At 55.1% G+C, this 16,954-nt stretch overlaps 1 protein-coding gene across 1 annotated transcript in view; it reads left to right on the forward strand.

Moving 5' to 3' along the window:
* Nucleotides 1-1,423: 1,423 nt before the first annotated feature.
* WIZ (widely interspaced zinc finger motifs) overlaps nucleotides 1,424-16,954 on the forward strand; it is a 24,636-nt gene continuing 9,105 nt past the window's right edge. The window contains exons 1-3 of the mRNA XM_006898339.1: nucleotides 1,424-1,628; nucleotides 9,829-11,913; nucleotides 13,678-14,001. Coding sequence (XP_006898401.1) covers nucleotides 1,424-1,628; nucleotides 9,829-11,913; nucleotides 13,678-14,001 — 2,614 coding nt within the window. The remainder of the gene's footprint in view (nucleotides 1,629-9,828; nucleotides 11,914-13,677; nucleotides 14,002-16,954) is intronic.

Consider the following 16,954-nt stretch of genomic DNA (forward strand, 5'->3'; position numbering starts at 1 on the left):
GGGGGGAGGGGTGGGGCGGGGGGCAGGTGTCCCCCTCCCCTGGAGCGCCCCGCGGGGTCTCCTGCCCCGAGGTGCACGGGCGGAGGGCGCATCCCGCGGACCCTGGAGCCCCGAGGGGCGCGCCGGCGCGGTACGGCCCCCAGCCTGCGACCTCTGGGGGGGTGTCTGGGTAGAACCCCCTGCTCAGCGCTACCAAAGTGCCCCGAAGTTGCGGATCCCGCCCGTTCCCTGTGGGCAGTACCCACTCGGTGGACACCCGCAGGTGCTTGCTCCAGGCCTGGGTAGAGACCCTCACTACGGCTGCCAGCCCATGGACGGGCCCCCTGGGAGTCCCCAGGCCCCGAGGGCAGCGCCTGCAGCCAGGCCCGGAGCACCGGCCCCGCCCCGGTTGCCTGGGCCCGGCCTCCCTACTCTCTCCCTAGGGAGGGCGCCTCATTCCTGCCCTTCACTTTCTGCCGTTACCTTGAAGGTATTTATAGGTGGAGAGGACAGCCCCCCCTCCCAACCTCCCCAGGGTCCTCATTTCTGGACCAGGAGCCCCATGGACTAGAGCAGTCTTGGGAGGTGGGATGGAGGACCTCAGGTTGGGTGTGCATGAGGGACGATGATGAGGAAAAGTGAAGAGCTTAATGCTAGGGTCACCTGACGCTGGGTTATAAGGGTAAAAGGGTTAATGCTGGAGGACCCCCAGGTCGTGTGTGGGGAAGGTGGAGTGTGAAAAAAGTGCAAGCATAATTGGTATAGGAAACTGAGGCAAAGGTTGTGTGGAAAAAGTGCAGGGGCAATAATGGGAAGCTGGAGGGTGCATAGAGCTGGTGTTGGTGGCACGGCAGAGGGAGGTGTGAGATTGGCACGTACAGGGAAGCCAGGGCACAATGGGCAAAGTTCTGCCCTGTGGGAAGGAGGGAGGCTTGTCAGGCTTAATGCTGGGTGTGCAGGTATGTGAATGGGGTACAAGCAGACAGTGTAGGGTCTCTGTGCAGAGAGTTGGCATTATATAGGCTACCTGTGTGTGTATGGGACCTCAGAGTCATTTATTCAGCTCACTTGTGCTGGGTGGGGTCCCTGGCTGGCGGCACAAGTGGTTTGCAATCAGCTGCGAACCTAAAGACTGGCAGTTCAAACCCACCTAGCAGAAGAAAGGCTGAGCTCTCGATTTCTGTAAAGATCATGGTCAAGAAAACTCTATGGAGTTTAGTTCTACTCTTAACACATGGGATCCCATTAGTTGGAATCTACTTAACAGCAACATTGTTGATGGGTTTTGGGGGAGCTGGGTTGTAGACTGCGGCACCGAGTGAGAGAAGGGAAACAGGTAGGACCTCTTTGCTATCTCCTCTAAGCAACTTATTCTCTACCCCCAGGCCCGCAATGCCCCGTTGAGCCAGCGTGGAAACTGAGGGGAGCCTCGCAGAAAGCACCCATGGATGGGGTCCTGGCAGGGGGCCTAGCTGCCCCAGACCGCCCCCGAGGCCCCGAAAGACTGCCTGGCCCAGCGCCGAGGGAGGACATCGAGGGTGGGACTGAGGCTGCCGAGGGGGAAGGTGGCATCTTCCGATCCACTCGTTACCTGCCTGTCACCAAAGAGGGCCCCCAAGATATTCTGGATGGCAGAGGTGGCATTTCTGGTAAGAAGGGGGCCCTCTGGCCTGGAGGGAATATTGCTGCCCCATCCCTAAGGCTCAGAGAAGACCAGCAGCTTCTTGGGTCACCTAACTCAATAGAAGCCAAGTTGGAATGCTAATTCAGTTTGGGTCTAGAGCCTTCTCTATGCACTCTGAGGAGCATCCCGTTTTACGGTTGTGAAGACAGAGGCCCCCTGAGTCCAATGGCTTGACCAAGCATCCCCCATGCCCCTGGAGTGGGTTACAAGGAGCTGGCGCTTGATCCCAAATCTACCTCCCTCCCTGCTCTGAGCACACCATTTGGAACCAGATGCCCAGCTCAGTGCCCCAAGCTCCCTCCCTCATGGATCCCCCAAGTGCCTTCGCCGCCATCAGTCCACGTCAGCTCCCCATCACTACATCCACTGCACAGTGCCTTGAGGGTGAGCCCAGCTCCTGGGCCTTGGTGCTGCATGTTGCCAAATCAGTTGTGCCCTCTAGTGGCTGGGGAGAGACTGGACAGATGAGGGATGGCAACCACTCTCTTGTGCCTCAGTTTACCTAGCAGAGGGGGCTGCCATGGTGACCATCCCTACCTAAAAATTCACACCTCATTCATTAAATACGGAGCACCTCCTGTGTGCCAGGTTATGTTCTAGGTGCTGGGGGTACAGCTGTGAACAAAAAAAGGCAGCAAACTCCCTTCCCTGGAGGGTCTGACACCCCAGTAGGGGAAAGGGACGAGCAACTAGACACGACCACACGGGCTGTTAATGAGGAATGCTGTGAAGGAAAGGAACAGTTTGCTGCGATGATGCCTGGAGGGGGCAGGGATGACCTGCCTGAGTGGTGGCATCTGAGTGAATGGGAGAGAAAATAGCATGTGCAAGGGTCCTGGGGTGAGGAAGAACAAGCCTGGCATATCTGAGCACCACGAAGGAATCGTGTGTGTGTGTGTGTGTGTGTGTGTGTGTGTGTGTGTGTGTGTGTGTGTGTGTGTAGTGGTCCGGAAAAGCAGGCTGATAAATTGGGGCATCTGGGAATACACCCCTCCTGCCACCTCCTTCGCCTGCATCTGTTTGGAGTTTCCTACATGCCAAGCACTTTCCATGATCATCTCATATAATTTCTGCAAGAACCCCTTGGGCTACCTTCCATTACTATTATTGTCTTGTTAGCAGTAGAGGAACTGAGGTCCTGGAGCACAGAGCCAAGCAGTAACTGCATGGAGATTTGCACCCAGGCAGATACCCTGGCTTGACAACCCTCATCTTCCACTTCTGTGCTGTATCCAGGTCTCCTTGACCTGCTCCCATGCACCCTTGGCATCCTCAGTGAGGTCCAGATGTGTACAGAGCGTCTTGGGCACTGAGCAAGGACGCACAGTCCATCCTTATGGGTCCCCTGTCTGAGAAATGGGACTGGATATATTACCCAGTCGTTGGGCTGCAACAGGGGAGACACAAGGGGCTGCAGGCCAGGACAAAGTGCCGGGTCTGCTCTGGGGCAAGCTTTGGGATCCTGGAGAAAGTGAAAGAGGGAGGGAAGGCGCAGTAAACCAGGAAAGGAGAGCAGGGGCATCTGGGCAGAGGGCATGGGCTTGGAGGTGACTGACGTGTGCAGGTGGCAGTGGAAAAGGGGTGGCAAAAATGAGACCCAAAGGGCAGAAGGTCAGCCCAACACTGAAATCTCAATGCTCGGGGAACCCTGGGCCATCCCTACCTCCAACCTGTTCAGGCCAGGCCAGGCACCTGAGATGCAGGTGAGTCAGGGCCATGTCCCAAGTCACACAGCAATCAGGGCAGGGGACTTGGGGATTCCAGGGCCCCCTCTTGGCCTGGTTTCAAGCAATTGAAGCTTTCTTCTTCACCTGGCATGTGCCCAGGTCTAGAGAGGCAGGTGGGTCACTCTGCACTGGGAAAGCCACGGGCATCCTGTGCATGTGTCTGATTTAAAGACTAAGGGTGAAGAATTGAGGCCTCAGGGTTTCCCTTGAGTGGATGGGTGCATGGGGCAAGGCCAGGTGTCCCTCCTGCCACCTTCTTGGCCATAGACACCTGTACTCAGAGTCCTGATGGTGCCTCAATTGGGAAGCCTGGGTTTCCCTCCTCCCCACCCCACCCCCAGCCCTCAGAGCCTCCCAGGGCAACCCCAGCGCAGCCACCTCCAAACCTCTCCACCTGAACCTAGATGCATCATCCCAGCCACCTTCCCACTGTGTAGCCTCCAGGGTGTATCAGAGGCTCAGAGGTGCTGAGACATACCTGTTGTGCATTTGATGCCATGTTGGGAATGAACAGCGAGTGATGCATCATTGCCGCCCTTGTGGGGTTCCAGGCTGGGGAGGAAGCCAGATCGGGAAGCAGGCGTGAGGCTCCACCTTCCACCCCAGAGCACTCCAACCCCGCTCCTCTCAGCCCTCCCCTCCACAGCCTCACTGGGTCCAACATTTGTTGCATCGGGGTTGGGGTTGGTGATTGTTGCATTGGGACACTGTTGTTAGTCACGCTGGGGTCAACTTCGTGAAATGCTGCCCCATCCTGCACCATCCCATGATCAGCTTTGGTTTGGACTGTTAGAATCCGTAGCATTTTCACTGGCTGATTTGTGGGGGTCAAATGTCAGGTCTTCCTGGTCTGTCTTAATCTGGACCCTCCACTGAAAGCTATTCAGCCTCATAGCAGCATCCAAGCCTGAACTGACCAAAGGTCAGTGACCACACAGGAGACTTATTGGCCGGGAATTAAACAGCAACTCTTTCTCCTAGAGGGTGAACATTCTAACACTGAATCATCACCGTCCATTTCCCTTGCACAGAGAAGAAAACTGAGGCACAGAGAGCGAAAAACATGCTCTTTTAGGCCACCTCTGGGACTTGAAGTTGAATTATTGGCCATACCAAGAAGCTGTCTGGCACAGGTTTCAAGCTGCTCGTCGGCCCCTCTGAAGCATGTTCTCATTTTCAAATCCTTAGCGACCCCAATGAAGAACCCTCTGCATGATCCCTGCCTGACCCTTTAGATCCCCAGAGTTGGTGATGGCCTCGGGTTACAAAGCCTCTGGGCGAGCCCCCACCCCCAGTTGTGTGGCCTGCTTCCTCCAAAGTCGCTGCCACTAAAAATAGGAACCTCATTGGAGCTGCTCAGACAAAGAGGCCAACCCAGCCCCCTGGCTCATCGCGGAATTCTTAGACTCCGGCAATCACAAAATCATCAAATCTGGGACGCTGCATCTCAGGAGCTTGAGGGGTCCTGCATCTACGAAGCAGGGCATCCAGACCCTCCACTTGTGTCTCTCAGGCTCCACTAGGTCCATTCATCCTCTCTTGAAAAGTTATATCTGTGTCATCTTGCATGTGGGTCCCCGAGAAACCCCGTATGCAGGGGTCTCCCTTCCTTGATTTGTTTAGACGGAACCAAATCGCACTGGTTGTCATCAAATCAGTGCTAACTCATGGTGCCTCCGTGTGCTCCCTTGTGTGTGTGGAGTAGAAAGAACTGTGCCTCCCAGGGTTTGCTGTGATCTTTCAGACTCTGATAACGAGGACTTTCTTCTGAGGCATCTCTGGGTGTGTTTGAACCTCCAACCTCTTGGTCAGTAATTGAGTGTTTAACTGTTGGCACCACCCAGGATTTACTTTCCAAACCTCAACTCTCCCCTCCCCCAACACCTGACCTCATGCCCCATCCCACAGGCACACTGGCACCCAAGCATATGTCCAGCTTGGCTCAGCTCCTCGTCCCCTGCTAGTTCTCAACTGGGACCGTTCTGACCCCGGGGGGGACATTTGGCAGTGTCTGGGGACACCTGTGGTTTTCACACTGGAGGGCAGTGCTACTAGCATCAACTGTGTGGAGGCCAAGGGTGCTACTCAACATCCTGCGATGCACAGAACGCCTTTTGTTGTAGTTAGGTGCCGTCGAGTCGAGTACAACTCAGTGACACTTTGAACAGCAGATCTGAACCCTGTCATTGGAATGGCTGTTAGTGGCCCTCAAGTTGACTCCGGCTCCTGGTGACCGACCCCACGTGTGTCAGGATAGAACTGTGTCCACAGGATTTTCAAGACCATGACTTCTCAGAAGCAGATCAAGCGCCCTGCCTGTTTTCTGAGGTTCCTCTTGGGTGGATTTGAACTGCCTACTTTTTGGCCAATTATTCTAGTGCTCTGAGGGACTCCAGCACTCAGGATGGGTGCCCTCAAAGAATGACTGGGGCTCAAATGCCCATGCTGCTGAGGTGGAGACACCTAGCTCTGGCCATGCAAATCCCTGCCCTTTCCTTTTGCCCCCACCTTCAAGAAGCCACACAGTTCTCATGGTTCTATTCACAAGTTAGGCAAAAAAGACCCCAACTTTTGGAATCCCCTTTTATCCCTGGCTTCTGACAGTCTGCTCTCAATTTCCTGGGCAAGTGGACAGTTGGGACTGGAAAAAGAACCAGCCATCATTCTAGCCATCTCTGGATTGAGGCTCTGGACCCGGGACAAGCACCCCCGGTGTGTTAACCTTGGCACAGGCGATTTGGCTCAGCCCCTGGCTGGCATGCTTGAGCACACGGCAGGCAGAGGACCCAGGCCAGGATTTCCGGGGTCTCTCCAGGCTTTGGCTCCACAGGCAGATAATGGAGAGTTGGCTGTCTCTGTGAGGGGTCCCAGGAGAGGACTCAGTTCCAGGGCATTAGCCTGGAAGCGGTCCAGGAGGCAGAACCAGACCCTCATAGCCCCATGTTCATCCTGCAGTCGATGTCTGATAGGTACCCAGTAGACAGGGCAGATGACGCCCCTACCCTCAGGGGGTTTCCGTGCTGGTTAGCTGGGGAGACAGGCCATCAAGCCTCCTGAGGGGTGAGACAGGTGGTTTCAAAGAGTGCAAAGCCAGAAGCAAAGCAGACAATGAGGGAGAACTCCACAGAGGCTCCCTTTACAAGTGGCCAGAGGAGGGAGCTTTTTGGGCTGGCCACGCAGGAAGCCAGGGAGAGGGAATTCTCGGGCTCTGCAGCCCAAGAGAGTTAGGTGGGCTTGAGCCATCGTGAGGGTTGATACAATGAGAAGCCAGGTGAAAGTTTACCAGGGTTTGCTTGTGGGAACTAGAGAGGAAGGTTGGAAGGCAGCCAACTTCTGGGACTCCCCCAGGAGAGCAAAGGAGACCCCTCTAAGGAAACCCTTTGCTGAGCTTAGGGAAGTGGCAATCAAAGACATCTCAGGGAAAGGGGCTGGGAGCCAGTGGGGCCCTCCCAAGGCACCCAGCAAGGTTCCCAGGGCTGGGGTGCGAAGGGCCTCAGCCACAGGGCCCCTAGCCCCTCAGGGTCTCCCCTCTCTGTTGCAGACGGGCAACCCCATCCCGGCCTCAGCGAAGCCCTCCCCCGTGCCACCTCTACCACCCATCGGATCAGCAGCTGGTGAGTGCCACGCTGGCCCTGACTCAGGGAGGGCAGGGAGGCCGGGGGATATGCCCAGGCCCCAGAAAAGCCCCCCCACCCCGGGATCGAGACGGGATCAGGAGGTCAGGCAGGAAGAGGTGACCCCAGTGAGCAGCCCTGAGCATGTGCTGAGGGAGGCGGGCGGGATAAACACAGACAGTCAACTCTCATTATCCCTGCCAGGAGTGGGATTACTTGTGTGCCAGGGCCTGGAGGCTCAACCCTTGGAGTCCCTTTGAATGATGCTAGCTCTCTCTGTGCCTCAGTTTCCTTATCTGTAAAATGGAGTCCATATGATGCCTTGCAGACCCCCCAGGCAACAATGCTGACAACAGCTACCATTCATTAAATGGCTTTGTGGATGCTGCTTTTTCATAACAAAGCCCTAGTTGTACCAGGACTAATACTAGCTATCAACTGTAGATCAGGTCCTTGGGTGGTGCAAACATTTGCAATCACCCACCAACCCTCAAGTTGGCAGTTCGGGTTTACTCAGTGTTGCCAGGGAAGAAAGGCCTAGCAGTCACCTTCCATATACGTGGTGGTGGTGGTTGCTTTCAGCTGCTGTCAAATGAGCTATGGCTGTGTGTGCATGCAGAGAAGAGTGGTTCCACACGCTTTATTTTTGTGTGTGTGTACCGTCAAATCAGATCTGAGTGGTACAAGAGGCGATTGCCCCTCCTCCAGCAGAGCATCTGGTGGATTTGAACTGCATGCCTCTGGGATTGCAGTGCAGCTTCTTGCCACTAGGACACTAGAGCTCCCTTCCACAGGCTTTTTGAGAGATGATCCCCAGGCGTTATTGCCATTGCATCTCTAGGAGGCTTCAAACTGCCATGCTTTCTGTTAGCAGTCCAGTGTTTGACTGTTTGCACCACCCAGGCCAAGAAGACCCTCTAAAGCAGTTTTCTTTATAGCACAGGGGGTCACCATGAACTGGACTCAACTTTACAACAACAGGGTATCAGCTACAGAGCCTGTGCTTTGCACCGGCCACAGCCCTGCACAGAGGATGCTCCTGTAGTGTCCCGATTCATAGGTGTGACTTTGTGCAACGACCTGCGTGCTCCCCGCTTAGCCTCCTGCAGAACCTGTTTCCTCATCTGCTTCATTTAAAACAAACAAACAAACAAATGTATATATATAGTTGCCATCAACCCTGACACGTGGCAGCGCCACATGTATCAGAGTAGAAATGTTCTCCAGAGGGTTTTCAGTAGCCAGTCTTTCAGAAGTAGACCACCAGGACGTTCTTGCTCTCATCTTTTGGTTAGCACCTGTGTGCATTTACTGTTTGCACCACGTAGGAACTCCCACCTGTTCCATGGAAGCGGTCAGTACCCACTGAGGGTGACGTTGCTATTGTGTACTGTCAGGTCGAAACGGACTCATTGCTGACCCTCTCTTTGTTTTCATAAGTAGTAAATTGATGGGAGTAAATTGTTCATTTTTCTCCCATGGAGCATCTGGTGGATTCAAACCATGTCCCTTTGCAGTGGCAGCGTAATTCCTTACCAATAAGCCATGCCAAACCCACTACTGTCAAGCTGGGGTTCTGAGGCTGTGAATCTTTCCAGAAAGACTGTCTCGCCTTTCTCCCTTGGAACAGTTCTGGTGGATTCGAACTCCTGGCCTTTCTGTTAGCAGTCCAACACACAACACACTCTGCCACCAGGGCTCTTTCTCATGGAGTTAGGCTCTTGGTGATGGAGACTTATAAAAGACAAACATAAAAGCCCATGTTGGTCTTGGGTTTACTGGGAGGCAAAGCGTCAGCCTAAGTGTTTCCCAGCATTAAGTGGTGCCCTCCTGTTTGAAAGGAAGCAAACTCTGACTTGGTGCAGTACGTTTTTTAAAGTGCTATTTAAATAAGCATCTATCCTTACACATTGCATGAGGACTTGGAGGTTGCTGGCTCTTGGAAATCATACCCATTTTTAGGATTGGAAAACTGAGGCCCATAGAAGTTGCCTCACCTCACCCTGTAGATCACAGGCTGAGCAGGAACCATTAACATCTCCCTGTAGTATCTTTCCAGCCTCTGCAGGGGAGATGTGAAAGGAGGGTTACTGTTGCTGCAAAGTGAGAAGTGTAACCCAATTAGCTGTGTAATTTAGGGTGAGAAAGGAGTGGCATGAAATTAACTCAGTCAGCCCAGTTTGGGGAGGACCAGGCAGAAGCCCAGACCTTGGGCCCTCCAGGGAGGAAATGAGAGTTGACTGTGACTGACTCCAGACTTGGAGCCTCCTCTTGGAGGTGGCCCTGTCTCCCTGTGCATACCCTCCGCTCAGGATGCAAGGGAGCTGAGCTAGGTGGAGGGGTGCATCTTGAGATCTGAGCCTGGGTGTTTGACCAGAGCTCTGGATGGATTTAAAGGTGTTCTCCACCCCCTCACTCCATCTGATGGTGTGAGTTGCTGTGGAGTCGTTTCCAGCCCATGGTGACCCTGTGTGTACAGAGTAGAACTCATCCTTAGGTTTTTCAAGGCTGTGACCTTTCAGAAGCTGATCACCAGGCTTTTCTTCCAAGGCACCTCTGAGTGGATTCAAATTCTGGTCTTTTGGCTAGTAGTAGTCTAGCTCTTATATTTGTGCCCCCAGAGACTCCTTGCCCTAGAAAACCCTATGGAGCAGTTCTACTCTATAGCACATGAAGTCCCTGTCCTCTCTAAGCTGCTCTCGAGCTGACTACCTGGGAGACCTCCCCATGCCCAAGGGAGGGAAACTGAGGCCCACAGCTAACCTGTCCCCATTGGCACTTCCTTGCAGCTGCTGGGATGGAGGCAGCCTGGACTTCCGACCAGGCTCTCCCCCACCCCACTTCCTGGGCCACTTTCCTGGCCCTCACGATGGCCAGGGGCCCTGGGAGCACCCCCTGGTCCAGGAGGGCATCCCCTCAGAGCGGAGGTTCGAGGACTCGGTCATTGTGAGGACCGTGAAGCCCCACGCTGAGCTCGAGGGCGCTAAAAGGCTCTTACACCACCACCAGGGGGGACCAAAGCTGGCGGGAAAGGAACCCCGCGGCCTCGCTGGCCTCCCCTGGCTTGAGGATGTCGAGGAGCAGGCCTTCCCTCAGGACGTGGGGCTGCACCTGGACTCCTTCCGGAGGGTCCTCGTGCCAACAGATGACAACCCCCAGACGATGACCGTGACAGTCACACAAGAGGACCCCGAAGCCCTGACCCCACCACCCGAGTGGAGCCTGCCGAGGGCAGCCCTGGAGGTGGCCACACAGACCTGGACGGTGAACTCGGAGGCCTCTGTGGAGCGGCTGCAGCCTCTGCTGCCCCCTGTGCAGACTGGACCTTACCTGTGCGAGCTCCTGGAGGAGGTGGCCGAGGGCACAGTTAGCCCCGATGAGGATGAGGAGGAAGATGAGGAGCCGGCCGTGTTCCCATGCATCGAGTGCAGCATCTACTTCCGGCAGAAGGAGCACCTCCTGGAGCACATGAGCCAGCACCGGCGCACCCCGGGCCAGGAGCCCCCAGCCGAGCTGGCCCCCCTGGCCTGTGGCGAGTGTGGCTGGGCCTTCGCCGACCCCGGCACCCTGGAGCAGCACCAACAGCTGCATCAGAGCTCCCGGGAGAAGATCATCGAGGAGATCCAGAAGCTGAAGCAGGTGCCGGAGGACGAGGGCCGCCAGGCACGCCTGCAGTGCTCCAAGTGCGTCTTCGGCACCAACTCCTCCAAGGCCTTCGGTCAGCACACCAAGCTGCACGCGCGGGAGCACCGCGGCCCGGTGGCCTCGGAGCCCTTCGGCAGCACCGGGGGCAGCAGTGCCGGCAGCCCCGGCCCGGAGACGCCCAACCTTGCCTTCCAGCCCTACGCGTCCTCCCCGGGCCTCAGTGCCTGCATCTTCTGTGGCTTCCCCGCCCCCAGCGAGAGCCTGCTCAGGGAGCACGTGCGCTTTGTGCACGCCCGTCCGCACTGGGATGACGGCGAGGCTTTCCAGGAGGACCCTGCCGGCCAGCCGGGCACCAGCCAGGACGCGTACGCCCACTTCCCCGACGCCACCGAAGACTCTTTTGGCAAAGCTGAACCGCTTGTGGCCTCCTCGTGGCAGGCGAGTCCTGCAGGGTACAACTCCAGCCTGGCTTTCGAGGCAGCCTGCCAGCCGCTGGGCGAGCAGGAGTTCCCACTGTCAAAGTCGCCACCGTGTGGCGCCCCCCAGAGGCCGCTGGGGAAACCGCCCTATTCTTCCCCGCCAGCACCCGCCCCTTACTCTGTGCAGCCCGGTAGAAATAAAAGCTCTGTCCACCTGCTCCACCTCCAGGAGCTCGGGGACACTTTGGGCTGCGAGTTCCCGGGCCAGTTAGGAGACCAGAGACACCCCTGGAGTGGAGAGGAGGATGACATGATCCTGACCTCTGAAATAGACTTAACTCCCGAAAACGGGGTCTATGCACCCCCAGTCGCCCCCCTCATCCCACAGACAGCCCTGGAGCTCAAGCGTGCTTTCCAAGGAGCCCTGTGGGCCGCTGAGGGCTCACAGGCCCAGCAACAGCAGCTCCGGAAGATGGTCCCAGTTGTAGTGATGGCAAAGCTCACACCAGAAGTCATGGCAGCCGCCAGGGTACCCCCTAGGCTGCAGGTGGAGGAGCTGGAGCTGAGGGGCAACCACCCCCTGGATTTCCTGTTGCTGGACGCACCACTGGATGACCCGCTGGGCCTGGACACACTCCTTGATGGGGACCCGGCAGCTCTGAAGCATGAGGAAAGGAAATGTCCCTATTGCCCTGACCGTTTCCACAATGGCATTGGGCTGGCCAACCATGTCCGGGGCCACCTGAACCGCGTGGGCGTCAGCTATAACGTGAGGCACTTCATCTCAGCTGAGGAGGTCAAAGCCATCGAGCGAAGGTTCTCCTTCCAGAAGAAGAAGAAAAAAGGTAGGGGAGTTCACTGCAGCACCCACTGCCCTCCAAGGCCAAGGAGGGGCAGGGCAGGGCCTGGAGCATGCCCAGAAAATCTTGCTCTGTACCCTCCATTAGCATAGAAAACACCACCACCACCAAGCCTGTTGCCAGTCAGTCAATTCTGACTCATGGCGACCCCATGTGTGTCAGGGTAGTGCTGTGCTCCATAGGGTTTTAAGTAGCTAGTTTTTCAGAAGCAGCCTTGCCAGGCCTTTCTTCTGAGGCACCTCTGGGTAGGCTCAAACCTCCAGTCTTCCTGTCCCTAGCCAAGCATGCAACCATCTGCACCACCCAGGGACTCTTCAACCAATTGCCATTCAGTCCACTCTGACTCATGATGACCCCATGTGTGGAAAAGCAGAATTGGGCTCCACAGACATTTCAAGAGCAGGTTTTTCAGAAGTAGCTTGCCAAGCCTTTCTTACAAGGTGCCTCTAGGGAGACTCAAACTGCCAACCTTTTGGTTAGCAGGTGATTGTGTTAACCTTAAGTACTACCCAGGGATTCTAAGCAGGGTAAAGTTGAGACCTCCCTGCAGGAAGACCTGGTGGGGGGGGGGGTCTGGCAAAGCCCACCCTGTCGTTGGATGTATGGGGAGACACACCAGCACCCTGATCATGTCTGTAGTTTGAGAAGGGATTCTGGACAGAGAAGACAGTGGCAGGCAGGGCATTTTATTTATTCTTTCATTTGGCAAATCTTTATTGTGAAAGGTCATCTCTATTCTGGGCACTCGAGGACATGGGAGTGAACAGAAGAAACAAGCCCTATTTCCCTGGCAGTCACAGCCTAGAATGGTGGAGCCTTGAAGGGGCTTCAGAACCCTTCCCCACCCCCACCCCGAGGCTGCCTGTGGAATGATGCAAGTTCCCAGGTGCCAAGGTTCTGGTTCCAGAGATCTATCTCCAATGCAAAGACTGGGTAATTCCGAGATTGGCAGATATGGAGCCCAAGTGGCCGGTCGTGTGTGTGTGTGTTTGCACTTGTGTACATGTGCATGTGTGCCCACCCATATGCTGGGTATGACCAGGAGGCAGGGGACAGATAGCCATGAAATCAGGCAGTTGTGATACGATGTCATGGAGTCATTAGAGCCTTGATGGGGGAGTACAGGGGGCCAAGGAGGCTCAGAGAAGGCACCTGACTCTACCTAGTTGGGGAGGCAGTGGGGGAGTTCCAAGAAGGTTCCAGAACATGCGTTGTTTCACCCAGTTAATATTTCATTTCTGGCTTTGGGATCATTTTTTCCACCGGTTGCCACTGTGGGAATTCTAAGCTCTGGAAATCCCATGTGTGTCAGAGTAGAGCTGTTCCATAAGGTTTTCAAGGCTATGGCCTATCGTAAGCAGCTCTCCTGACCTTTCTTCCAAATGCCTCTGGGGGGGGTTCAGACTACCAAGCTTTTTAGGTGGTTGTCAGGTATTTAACTGACTGGTCTTCCCAGGTACTCATTTGGGGTGACAATGAGTAGACATACACCTGAGTTCTAGACATAAGGGTATTAATCTAAGATTCAACCACATGATGGAAAATCCACAATTGGAGAGTGGAGGGATTTGGACCTGGGAGGTCAGTCAGGAGGGCTTCCTGGAGGAAGACTTGTGACTGTCAAAGGAGGAAGAAGGCAGTCAAGGACTCACCCCTGCAGAGTCTGATCTGCAGGGGTGAGCCCTGGTTACAAGGCTAGAACTGAGGAGTCACCCTCTCCAGGTTGTTGTGTCCTCTCTCCCTCCACAGTGGCTAACTTCGACCCAGGCACCTTCAGCCTGATGCGCTGTGACTTCTGTGGGGCTGGCTTTGACACGAGGGCAGGCCTCTCCAGCCATGCCCGGGCCCACCTGCGAGACTTTGGCATCACCAACTGGGAAGTCACCGTCTCACCTATCAACATCCTGCAGGAGCTGCTGGCTACCTCGGCGGCTGAGCAGCCCCCCAGTCCCCTGGACCGTGAGGCTGGGGGGCCACCTGGCGCCTTCCTTACCTCTCGGCGGCCCCGCTTACCTCTCACGGTACCCTTCCCACCCACTTGGGCCGAGGATACTGGATCAGTCTACGGAGATGGTAAGGGGAGAGGGCAAGCAGGGAAGGGGATGGAGGGGAGAGGACCCCACTTTCCTACAAGCACTATGAACTGCTTCACAAAGCAAGTTCACACTGTCCTCAACCACTCTGCCACATAAGGCTCATTTCTGCTTTATTCAAAGCCTAGAATGATTCCTATCTCTCCCTAATGCTTTGTAACGATGATCAAGCAAATACTTCATGGGCTCTTCTGAAGTATTTTACCAACATAAATTCATCTACATCCTTACAACACCCCCTACACGGTGGGTATTTTTATAGGTCCCATTTTACAGATGAGGAAACTGAGGCACAGAGGGCTCAACTAACTTGCCAGAAGTCTCATAGCTGTCAGTATTGCAGTTGGGATTTAAAGCAAGCCCGAGGCAGCCAAGAGTCCAAAAGCTTTGCTCCTGGTGAGACCTGGTATCTAGGGATGGAACAAAACAAAGCAAAAAAAAAACCCCACCCAAAACAAAACACAAACAATTGTCATCAAGTCAGTTCTGACTCAAGTTGACCTCATGTGTGTCAGAATAGCCCTGTGCTCCGGTGGTGTGTGTGTGGGGGGGGGTTACTGGCTTATGCTTTAGAAGTAGATCACCAGACCTTTCTTCTGAGGTGCTTCTGTCTGGAGTTGAACCACCAACTTTTTGGTTATATAATCTTAACCCTTGAGCATTCCTCCTATGTCCAGAGCAGTGCTGTTCATTAGAATATTCCGAGGTGACCAAGTTGTTCTCTGTCTGTGCTGCCCGACATGGTCACCACAGACCACATGTGGTTGAAAGACAGCTAATACTAGGTTAGTGGCTACCCTGCTGGACAGAGCAAATCTAGCCTCTCAACCCCAGACTGCTGGTGACTCTCCAGTTATCTGGTAGAACTGATAGCCCCTTCCATGAACCAAGTGATGCTATGTATTGAGGTTTTGACCTGAATCAGTCATCTCATTTATGCCTCAAGAGAATTCCATGGAGAGTTGCTAATTTTGTGGGGTATTGTTGTGTCCCTGTTTTACAGATAAGGAAAATAGAGAATCACTGGCCTTGCATGGCCACAAGGCAGCAAGGCTGCACTGCTTCACTGCATTGGACAGTTTGGTAGACAGTGGCTAGAATCCTATAGGACTGTGTGGTTGTGGCATCTAGCTAGGGCTGGGCTCCAGAGGGGACATGGACGAGGACCTAGCCTCACAGAGCTTGACTTTGTGGGTGAATATTGAACTTCAAGGCAGAGAACCTGGCAGGGGGTCAGCTATGTTCATTGCCTTTGGGTTGGCTGCGACTCATGACGGCCTCATGTATGCACTTCACGAGGTTTTCAAGGCTGTGATTCTTTGACAACATTGCCAGATATGTCTTCTGACATGCCTCTGGGTAGACTCAAACAGCCAGCTTTTCAGCTAGCAGTCTAGTGCTCATCTATTTGTGCAACCCAGAGACTCCCCTTGGAGGCATGGGATTATCTAGGATGGGATGCTGTCTGGGGGTCCCCTCTATACTTCTACCTGCCGCTTTCAGGTACTCTGGGCTCAAATGAACTCATTTGCAAGCCCTTTTACCCCTGAAAGGCACTCACAGTCTGCAAAAGAGAGGAGGGCTTATCAGAGCCCCAGCTGCCTTTGACAAGGAGGAAAGTGTTGTACCTTGGGGAGGTCAGGTGGTCTATTCCTAGGAAGTTGCGCTGCTAACAAAGGCAGCACCACTCTGACAGTTCAAATCCACCAGTGGCTCGATGGGAGAAAAATGGGTAGTCTCTGGTGTGCTTTACAGCATCCAAAAACCCACTTGGAGGGCTCCCCTGCCTGCCTTGCTTTGCAGTGTCTCCAGAGTGGCTAAGACGTAGAGCTGGCTGGTTCTAGGGATGACTGGTGACACAGAAGCCTTGTGTGACTTCCAATCCTCCCTCTTCTTGTCCCATCACCCCAGCAAATGTTGGCAGAGTCCTACATGCTAGGCTTACCTCTCTCAACCAACACACAAGCCAGGAACCTGGAATTGGGAATAGGTTCCCAACATGAGCTAAAGAACCCGTGTGCCAGGCTATTGGAATATGAAGGGTCAGTCTACAAACTGGAGATGGCCTTGGTGCTGCCCTGGTTTTACTATTAGGAGGAAAGGCGGGCTGTGACGACCTTTCTATTGGGGAATGAGGGATTGCAAAAGGGAGGCGCATAAAGATGCTGGAAGCGTTACTTAGAGGAGAGATGCCCAAGACTAGGAACCAGGTCTGGGCACCCCTTGTTACATGGCCCTTAGAAGGTTCTCTTTCTCTCCAAGCAACTCCGAAGTGGGTGGGTGCCAGGTCGGGGGCGGAGCAGAGGCCAAAATCTGGCCCCACCCAGCTGTCAAGAAACCTTGGAGAAAAGCCGGTTAGTTGTGGAGGGAGGGGCAGAGAGTTCCAGGAAGGTGATGGTAGCTTTAAGGGTCCAGCTTTAAGTTCTCCAGGTCCAGAGAACGCAGTCAGGGAACAACTGAGTTCCAGCATGATGCTGGAGGGACTCTCATGGCTGCGGTTCGGGGGTCTTCCACGTTCCCCGCCGGGGCGGGGGGGGGGTGACTTCAGTAATGGGAGTGACTCTCCAGGTCCTTTAGGAATCCAGGCTTCGGAGTGTTGTTTTGTGGGACACGTGCGATCTTGGTGCTAAGATAGCCGAAGGGCCTTAGGATGCTTAGGTTCTCGCCCTATCAAATCTCGGCGAGCCGGGAGCAAGTCCGCAGGGCTAAGACAAGTGTTCCGCTCGCGGCGCTCGACGCTCTGCCGGCCACCCTGGGCGTGCCCCGAGAGGCGGGGCTGAGTAGGCTCTGCGTTGGCGGCGCTCGGCGCTCGGCTGCTCCCGCCTGGGGCGGCCGGCCCGCGTGCGCCGGTGCCAAGATGGCCGCCTCCACCGCCCAGTGCCGAGTGACAAAAGCGGACAGCAAGGCGGCGGCGGGGCCGCGCGCGGGGGGCG

The sequence above is a fragment of the Elephantulus edwardii genome, unplaced genomic scaffold (genome assembly GCF_000299155.1).
Source record: "Elephantulus edwardii isolate Elephantulus edwardi_28Jun2011 unplaced genomic scaffold, EleEdw1.0 scaffold00226, whole genome shotgun sequence".
Taxonomy (NCBI): Eukaryota; Metazoa; Chordata; class Mammalia; order Macroscelidea; family Macroscelididae; genus Elephantulus; species Elephantulus edwardii.